Below are 10,614 nucleotides of genomic sequence, written 5' to 3' on the forward strand. Positions count from 1 at the left end.
CCATACAAAATGGAGCCATGCTGCCCAGTTATCTCCAATCAGAGCTCTACGAAATTGAGTATTTAAAGGGGTTGTCTCTAGGACCGATGCTGCCAAAACATCTTTCCTGCACGCAAAGTTGCCGAGGGTCGGATTTTGAAGAACTAGCAATGTCCCCAACCAGGTTTCCTACCAAAAAAATTAGTAGATTGGTCATCATCGATCATAAACGCACCTCTATTAAAGTGTGTGACATTTTGATGACATACGAAGCGGCGATGGGACAATTGATTTCCTCCCAAACACCACATAGGATACCACCAGTTTTACCAATAGGATGAATTAATTTCCAAAAGAAGGCACCATCGGGATCATTATTCCTGGATTTTTTATTTTATAATCATTTTTTCATAGTTTCTTGTAGGCAATAAATCAAGGGCATGATCTTTAATGAGCTCAATGATGTAGGAAGACATGCCGCTCTCTCCAAGCCCACACATGATTCCAAAAATGCATATAATTTAAATCTGCTTAAAACGTTCCTAGTTCTGATAGTACTAGCGGGGGAGGGTGGAGATGTTAGCACTTAGCAGCCTTTTGGGCTCCTTGTCACAGGCCTAGTAACTACCACAAATGTTTATCTCGCTATTGTTAGCTAGACAGGTCTGGCATACTTTGCAAGAGCTACACTCTTTGAGTGCATGAGTTCTTCAAACAAACTATTTCTCATAAGACGATGTGTTTGATTCTAGTTTAGGGGGAGATCCATCATAGATTCGGAGTGTGTGATTCATGAGGGTGTCTCAGTGCTTATGATGCAATGATAGATCTATGGATGAAAACATCATAGTTTGAACAAATAACTAGTTTGCAATACTATTCTGCTATGTTAACTATGCGATGTGACCATGGTTATGTCAGCAGTAATGCTGATACCCAAAGATTTGGAAATAAATAAAGCTACAGAGAAATAGCAAAAGAAGTAGGAGTGCGTGTCCGGTTTGGTTTGTTTATCATCATTCTCATATATAGAATATTACTTATACAAGAAAACATCACAGTTTGAACAAATAACTAATGCATAAATACATGGATCAAGAGATCTATTTGTCTTGTCACTTTGTCAGACTCTGTTGAATAATTTAATAAAGATGGTTGTGTGCATCGCTTGATGCATGCATAGGCTCGGAGTAATCCTCCTTTTTGAGAAAAAAAACATGGATCAACATATATGTAACTTCCGGAGAAGACTCCTTTCTTTTATTCCTCCTTTCGCAATCTATCTAGTTCTTTCCTTCTTCTCTTCACTTTGTTTGCCATTTTTTTGGGTTCTTGTAATACATGCAACCAAGACAGAACCTAAACACATGGAAAGAAAGAAAAATATTGGCCAATCAGGCAAACTGTGAACATGTAATTAAGTTACAAATCTTTATCTAGGCAAAGAACCATCGAGTACATTCACCTTGCTCCAGAACATTTACATCTTCAAAATGTTTCTAACCAAAAATATATATGAAAAGAAGGCCTAACAGTACTTCCCAACACATGACCAAAGCGCCTAGGTTCATTCTTCAAAGATTGGAGCAATCAAGTAACTATCATGATTAATAAAGTACCATAATAAGTTGACACAAAAAAAGTTGTCTATGCAAGTATGTCCGGCAAAACAAGTTGACACAAAAGAGGAGCAGTTGCAACTTAGGATTTACAACAAAATGAACAACAGCGATCAATCAAACATACCATGGAAGAAGAGATCCATGATAACAATTTCATCAACTAGAATAAAAATTCATTCGACCAAAGAGCACGACCGAGACTAAGTATCGGAGGGCCCACGGATATATAGGTGAAAAATTGGCGAACCCACTAAACCCGGCCAACGAAATAAGATATCGGACACTATCCAAAGTACTTTATAGCACGTAGATTCAGCGGAGGAGCTAAATATTAAGTTCATCTTGCACACCCACACGATCGGTCTGGCGTGTTAACGGGAAGCAGAAACCACTGTTGCCTCCCAATGGGTGCAATCTTTGGTCTAAGAGCTTGGTGTGGCACAAGAAACAGTTTCCACTTTATGGTGTGACAACTTGGGTGCAACATATCTTTAATTTACCGTATCTTTCATGCAGGGAAAAACACATTGAGGTGTATTTTCACTTTGTACAAGAAAGGGTACCTCAATCGAAGTTAGGGATTGTATTCGTACCATCGTAGGATGAATTGGCTGACAGTTTTACCAAAGCTAGCTTTCCAAGTTGAAATGTTCACAAATTTTATGCAAGATCTCAAATAAGGGAAAGTTGTGATTGAAGAGGGCTATTAGGACTAGATATAGAGAGGTTATGTTTGGTATGTGATTATAATCCATCGGCTATATATGGATAAAGTTCTGATTGTTTTAACCTTTTTTGTAACCCAAGTTGTGCAAACCCAAGGCCGATTGGCCCCCTATCAATGTATATACATGTCGCAACCTGCCGGGTGTAGACAAGCTCTGCCAATTACTATAAGAAGTTCGAGAAAATCATATTATTACACGTGTGTGCATTATTAAAGAGAACTATATAATTAGCATGTGTGTGTGTGTGTGTGTGTGCGCGTGTGTGGTTCATTATGTATGGTTACAGTTAGCGGAAGAAATTTAACAACATGGTGTTTGGCATTTCCCTAAAAAAATGATATTTAGTATCTGTCCTTAAGATAGGAGAATTTATTGTTTAATGGCATATGTCCTCGCGCATGGCTTCAACCTGCATACCAAATTCACGTAGGTTGCAAAGGCTGAGCTCAAGGTGATAAAGCGGATGATAGAAGCTATAACCCTAACAAATGGCATCAGATTTATGGCATGGGGAAATCTAGAGAATTCAACACCGCCGCGGCGTAGAGATTGTTTTCACCAAATGGTTTCATTGATCCTTATGTGAAAGCCATTTCTATATGCCATCTTCATCCTTTGTTGGCGGATTTGGAAAGCCAAGAATGACCTAATTCTCTTGGGCATCCATAGCTTGGCCAGTGATACCATACGTCGAACCACGAAAGGTATTACTACATGGATCAAGAGATATGTAACTTTAGACAAGACAACCCTTCTCCCCTTTTGTTTCTTTCTCCTTTTGTGACTTGTCTATTTCTTTTTTCTTCTCTTCACTTTGTTTGCCTTTTTTAGTCTTGTAATCCATGTAAGGCTTTTCCGATTCGGTTTCGGATTGAAATATTTTTTCCATGCGACCAAGGCAAAATTAGATACATGGAAAGAAAAAAAAACTATTGGTCACATCGGGCAAACTGTCAACATGTAATTAAGTTACACATCTTTATCCTGGCAAAGACGAACATCCAGCACATTCACCTTGCTCTAGGACATTTACATCTTCAAAACGTTCTCATCAGAAAAATAAAAAAATCTAGACACAAAAAAAGAAAGTGTATATACAACAGTACTTCTCATTTCACAACATACGACCATATAACACCTAGGTTCTTCTTGGATTTCGCTACAAATCAAACGTCGGATTTTTTACCATGACATATCAAACGTTTTCCATGATAGTAACACTCAGGTAACTATCAGTGGCAAATAAAGTGTCGTAATACATAGCTATGCAAGGTATGCCTACAGAACATGTTGATACAAAGACCGTTAGATCACTACAGAGTCTTATGTTAGTTTACAGAGGGCGTACTAGTTACACCAAATGGACAACAGAGATCAAACAAATAACAATGGAAGAAGAGATCTAGAATAAAAATTTCAACGAAGAAGATATCCAGAATAAATATTTCAGCAACTAGAATGAAAATGCCTTGGCTCCAAGAGCATGACAGAGACCGAATTTCCATCCTTATTAACAATGCCATTCATGCATCTTAACCATGCCAAAATTAAATAAAATGAGACGAGACGCATGACCATGCACTAAGGATCCTCTCCTCGCATATAGGAGCAAAACGACTCGAAGGGGATGCTCCATGATCGGCGCCTCACTACAACCCGAACTCCATATCGTCCCAGAACTGCATCATATCATCATCGAGGAAGTTGGCGCTTGAGCTGGTGCCGGCGCCGTCGTGGCCACCAGTATTGTAGCCATTTCCATTATAGGCTAGGGCGCCGTGGCCCCCCTCGGACCTCACCCTGTCACGCCAGCCCTCCTGCTGCTGCGGCGGCGCCTGATACATCGGTGGAGGCCCCATGTCGACACTGCCGGTGACGTATGGCACCTGGGGCTGGAAGACTGGTGGCTGCCAACCCTCCTCCTGTTGCGGCGGCGCCTGATACATCGGCGGATGCCCCATGCCGATGTTGCCGGTGATGTTTGGTACCTGGGACTGGAGGACCGGTGGCTGCAAGCCCTCCTGCTGTTGCGACGGCGCCTGATACATCGGCGGAGGCCCCATGTCGACGTTGTTGGTGACGTTTGGCATCTGGGGCTGGAAGACCGATGGCTGCCAGCTCTCCTGCTGCTGCGGCGGCGCTTGATACATCGGCGGAGGCCCCATGTCGATGCTGGCGGTGGCGTTTGGTGCCTGGCGCTGGAAGACCGGTGGTTGCCAGCCCTCCTGCTGCTGTAGCGGCGCCTGATACATCGGCAGAGGCCCCATGTCGACGCTGCCGGTGACGTATGGCGCCTGGGGCTGAAAGACCGGTGGCTGCCCGCCCGCCTGCAGCTGCGGCGGCGCTTGATACATCGGCGGAGGCCCCATGTCGGCGCTGCCGGCGACGTATGGTGCCTGGGGCTGGGGCTGGAAGGCCGGTGGCTGCCCGCCCGCCTGCTGCTGAGGCGGCGCTTGATACATCGGTGGAGGCCCCATGTCGGCGCTGCCAGCGACGTATGGCACATGGGGCTGGAAGACCGGTGGCTGCCCGCCTGCCTGCTGCTGCGGCGGCGCTTGATACATCGGCGGAGGCCCCATGTCGGCCCCGCCGAAGATGTATGGCGCTTGGGACTGGAAGACCGGTGGCTGCGAGTTGGTTTTAGCGATGCGCTCGACGAGGCTCTTGTGGATCTCCCCCGGCTTACAACCAACCCTGGCGACCTCCTCGGCGTTGAGGTTGCCACCGAGCATGGCCTTGTGCAGGAGGGCCCTGATGTTGCGGTCCTCACGCTCGCTCTGGAGCTTGTTGGCCTGATGCTGGAGCTTGGCGAGGCACTTGGTGAGGAACTCCTCCTGGCTCGTCGTCTTCTTGAACTGCGGCATGTTCGGCATGGCCTTGTACCGATTTAGCATAGCCACCGCCTCGGCATGGGATGGGTAAACATCCGGCTCTGACGCGCCCTCGTCATACACCAGCACGCAGGCCTTGGTGTTGCACAAGATGCCCAGCTCACCCACCTTCTTCATCAGGTATTTGCGCCGCGTCTCGTAGGTACGGCGACGGGTGGAGTCCTCACCAATGTACCGGAGGGGCACCTTCTTGCGAACCATTGTCGGTTGAAGGGTAAAACAAGCAGAGGAAAAGGGAAGTCGCTAGTTTTTGGTGAGTTGAAAGCAAGGGAGAAGGTGTGGATTTATAGGGGAGGATCGACCAGGATGAGCATGTTGCAGCCTTCCGGCCTTCACTGTGCTCACCTCTAACTTTGGCATCCATTTACAGCCTTTCACTCTCTACGTAGATATGCATGGTGGTGCTACCTAGCTCGTTAATGCGTCATAACACTATATAATTTATTTGTAATTAATGCAAATTTCCTCAGAATCGATCGAGAAATTTTTTTGGGTGAAGAAACTTTCTGTGATCGTATAATAAGCCGTAGAACATGCATGTATATATTCTTTTTAGCTACATATTGCAAAATTAATTGCGCATTTAATGTTCTCTAAAGTTGGATCGGTATTCAAACATGTACAGTATCCCATCACCGCGTTAAGAAAATATCAATAAATAAGGTACTACATAAATTATCTCATATTGCGGTGGTAACCAAAAATTACAAATCTACTAAGATATACAAGCAATTAAACCACAATTCATATGCACTGTGTGGATAAGTTCTGCCAGTTTTTGCAACATATGTATCCAATGTTATTCCATATATACAGCAGGTTGGACGGCTACCGTTTCTTGCTGACCTAGTGGTACGTAGTCATTGTATTCACCAACGCATGCTTACTTCCAGACTTAGTTATGTAGTCCAAGTAAGTAATCACTTCCAGTCATGCACTAGTGCTGGTACTGCTTCAACGACATCTACGCCTCCAACAACAAGTGTGCTCGCTCAACAATGACCATATATAGCATTGATATGAACTAGTACATTTATGCCTCAAACGGGGTAGGTATATGGCCATTACACTATGTTGGTAATATTATTTTTCACACCCCTAATTCTCCATGCTCCAAATGACAATCAAAATCTCATTTATGTGCATCATCTAACTACTGATAATAAACTATTATGAAAATTTACCCTGCCTTCTTTTTTATCAAGGATCATGCAACGAGGAGGGTAATTCATCGAAGTAGATGTGAAGGAGATTTGTAGCCCCTCAAGCTATAGTCATATTCTTCATCCAAACAAGACTACAAGTGTCCAAGCTTACGTCCACAAAATGACATCATCATTTTGATCATCCTTCTTTCGATATGGTCAATTGTGTCCTTCAAAATAATAAGCTTCCATGGTCAAGTGAGTCATATAGCGAGCCACGGTATGCTTGTAAGAAAGCAAAGAGTCGTCATCTTGGTTATCCTAAATACGTAAGTGTGTCCACGTCACCAAGTTTGTCATTTCTGATGTTAGGGGACCAACACATTCTTCCGTTATTGGTCATCACACATACTATTTAAGCGTTATTGGTGACTACAATAAGTATGCATGTAATAGTCTTCTTAAAAAAAGTCTGAAGTGTTCTCTATATTCTCAAATTTTTGTTTCTCATAGAGCAACAATTCAATTATGAAATCTTTTCCACACAAACCGACTAGATTGGTGAGTATTATGAGTTAAACTATTTCTTTAATAAAATTGACATTTCTCACGAGGTTTCATGTCTCAATACTCACCGATAGTATTGCTCGGTAAAAAGAAAGAATAGACACCATGTTTAGGTAGGGTTAGATCTGTCACACAAGCATCCATGCCTCTCAAATTTTTGCACGAAAACTTTTTAACTACAACATACCTCGTTAATCAATTTCATATCAAGGTGGTCACCTATGAAAAGCATGTAGATCAGTGATGTCTACTATACAACTTATTCTTGTAGACTCGTGTTGGACCTCCAAGCGTAGAGTTTTGTATGACGGTAGCAATTTTCCCTCAAACGGATGGTCTCTCTCAAACAACCCTGCAACCAAATACAAGAAATCTCTTGTGTCCCCAACACACCCAATACAATGGCAAATTGTATAGGTGCACTAATTCAGCGAAGAGATGGTGATACAAGTGTAGTATGGATAGTAGATATAGGTTTTTGTAATCTGAAAATATAAGAACAACAAGGTAGCAAGTGATAAAATGGAGCACAAGCGGTATTGCAATGCTTGAAATAAGGCCTAGGGTTCATACTTTCAATAGTGCAATCTCTCAACAGCGCTAACATAATTAAATCATATAACAATCCCTCAACGTGCGACAAAGAATCACTCCAAAGTTCTTATCTAGGGAGAAAATAAGATGAAATTGTTTGTAGGGTACGAAACCACCTCAAAGTTATTTATTCCAATCAATCTATTGAGCTATTCCTATAAGTGTCATGAGCAGCCCTAGAGTTCGTACTAAAATGACACAATATGACACGCATCAACCAACTCTAATGTCACCTAGATACTCCAATGTCACCACAAGTATCAGTGAGTCAATTATACGATACACATAAAAAAACTTCAGATTCATAATATTCAATGCAACACAAAGAACTTCAAAGAGTGCTCCAAGATTTCTACCGGAGAAAGTAGGACGAAAACGTGCATCAACCCCTATGCATACATTACCCAACTGCCACCTCGGTAATCCGCGAGTTGAGTGCCAAAACTGAAGGAAATATGCCCTAGAGGCAATAATAAAGTTGTTATCTATATTTCCTTATATCATGATAAATGTTTATTATTCATGCTAGAATTGTATTAATCAGAAACTTAGTACATGTGTGGATACATAGACAAACAGAGTGTCCCTAGTATGCCTCTACTAGACTAGCTCGTTAATCAAAGATGGTTAAGTTTCCTAGCCATAGACATGTGTTGTCATTTGATGAACGGGATCACATCATTAGAGAATGATGTGATGGACAAGACCCATCTGTTAGCTTAGCACTATGATCGTTTAGTTTATTGCTATTGCTTTCTTCATGACTTATACATGTTCCTATGACTATGAGATTATGCAACTCCCGAATACCGGAGGAAGACTTAGTGTGCTATCAAACGTCACAACGTAACTGGGTGATTGTAAAGATGCTCTACAGGTGTCTCCGATGGTGTTTGTGGAGTTGGCATAGATCGAGATTAGGGTTTGTCACTCCGATTGTCGGAGAGGTATCCCTGGGCCCTCTCGGTAATGCACATCACTATAAGCCTTGCAAGCAATGTGACTAATGATTTAGTTGAGGGATGATGCATTACGGAACGACTAAAAAGACTTGCCGGTAACGAGATTGAACTAGGTTGGTGATACCGACGATCGAATCTCGGGCAAGTAACATACCGATGACAAAGGGAACAACGTATGTTGTTATGCGGTTTGACCGATAAAGATCTTCGTAGAATATGTAGTAGCCAATATGAGCATCCAGGTTCCGCTATTGGTTATTGGCCGGAGATATGTCTCGTTCATGTCTACATAGTTCTTGAACCCGTAGGGTCCGCACGCTTAACGTTCGATGACGATTCGTATTACGAGTTTATGTGATTTGATGTACCGAAGGTTGTTCGGAGTCCCGGATGAGATCATGGACATGACGAGGAGTCTCAAAATGGTCGAGACACAAATATTGATATATTGGAAGGTTATATTCGGACACCGGAATGGTTCTAAAGTGTATGGGGTATTTTCCGGAGTACCGGGGGGTTACCGGAACCCCCCGGGGGGTTAATGGGCCTCATGGGCCTATTGGTGGAAGAGAGGAGGCTGGCCAAGGAGTGGCGCCCCCCCCCAAGCCCAAACCGAATTGGACTAGGGGTTGGGGGCGGCCCCCCTTTCCTTTCTCTCCTCCTCCTCTTTCCCCCTTCTCCTTGTAGGAATAGGAAAGGGGGGCCGAATCCTACTTCGAGTAGGACTCCTCCCCTGGGCGCGCCACCCCTGGCCGGCCTCCTCCTCCCTCCCTCCTTTATATACGTGGGGAGGGGGGCACCCTAGAACACACAAGTTGATCTTTTAGCCGTGTGCGGTGCCCCCCTCCACAGTTACACACCTCGGTCATATCGTTGTAGTGCTTAGGCGAAGCCCTGCGCCGGTAACTTCATCATCACGTCACCACGCTGTCGTGCTGACGGAACTCTCCCTCGGCCTCAACTGGATCAAGAGTTCGAGGGACGTCATCGAGCTGAACGTGTGCTGATCGCGGAGGTGTCGTACGTTCGTACTTGGATCAGTTGGATCGTGAAGACGTTCGACTACATCAACCGTGTTACTAAACGCTTTCGCTTTAGGTCTACGAGGGTACGTGGACACACTCTTCCCGCTCGTTGCTATGCTTCTCCTAGATAGATCTTGTATGATCGTAGGAAATTTTTTGAAATATTACATTCCCCAACAAAAACATACATCAAGTGACTCAATATAATACCCCATTGTCACCATGGTTATTCATATGAAAGACATACATCAAGTATTCTCAAATCCATAAAAGTATTCAATCCGATAATAGTGGAACCTCAAAGGTAACTCAATTCAGCACAACAAGATAGAGAGGGAGAAACACCATATGATCCAACTATATGAACAAAGCTCGCGGTACATCAAAATCGTGCCAAATCAAGGACACGAGAGAGAGAGAGAGAGAGAGAGAGAGAGAGAGATCAAACACATAGCTACGTATACATACCCTCAGCTCCGAGGGTGAACTACTCCCTCCTCGTTATGGTGGCCATCAGGATGATGAAGATGGCCTCTGGTGATGATTTCCCCCTTCGGCAGGGTGTCGAAAAAGGGTTGTAGATGAGATCATGGAGGTACAGAGGCTTACGGCGGCGGAGTCGAAGTTCTAGGGTTATTTTTGGGGGTTTCTCTATATATAGGAATTTTTTGCGTCGGTCTCATGTCAAGAGGGGCCATAGGGGGCCCACGAGGCACCAGGGTACGCCCAAGGGGTGGACGCGCCCAGGTGGCTCGTGGGGCCCCTGTGGGTCTTCTGGTGCTCCCCCGAAGCTTCCTGGTTCTCTTTAGTTCCAAAATCGTCAAAAAGTTTTAGCCCATTCCGAGAAGTTTTATTTCTGCACAAAAAACAACACCACGGTAGTTCGGCTGAAAACAGTGTTAGTCTGGGTTAGTTCCATTCAAATCATATCAAAACCATATATAATTGTCGTAAACATGGCATGAATACTTCGTAAATTATAGATACGTTGAAGACGTATCAATCAGCTTCTTAAAATAAAACCCCACTATTAATCCTTCAGAAATTTCAAGTTCAGGTGTGGCCAAACTTGTGCTCATTTAATTCTCACAAGTTGGAGTT

At 43.7% G+C, this 10,614-nt stretch overlaps 1 protein-coding gene across 1 annotated transcript; it reads right to left on the reverse strand.

Annotated features, from left to right (window-relative positions):
* Positions 1–3,978: 3,978 nt before the first annotated feature.
* LOC123055670 (extensin-1-like) lies at positions 3,979–5,421 on the reverse strand. Its single transcript, XM_044479581.1, has 4 exons — positions 5,177–5,421; positions 4,867–5,005; positions 4,325–4,551; positions 3,979–4,123 (listed from the first exon to the last, which is right to left on the reverse strand). Exons 1-4 carry the CDS (start codon positions 5,419–5,421, stop codon positions 3,979–3,981), a joined length of 756 nt encoding a protein of 251 aa, XP_044335516.1.
* Positions 5,422–10,614: the final 5,193 nt, after the last annotated feature.

Source organism: Triticum aestivum, chromosome 2D (assembly GCF_018294505.1).
Source record: "Triticum aestivum cultivar Chinese Spring chromosome 2D, IWGSC CS RefSeq v2.1, whole genome shotgun sequence".
NCBI classification, from domain to species: domain Eukaryota; kingdom Viridiplantae; phylum Streptophyta; class Magnoliopsida; order Poales; family Poaceae; genus Triticum; species Triticum aestivum.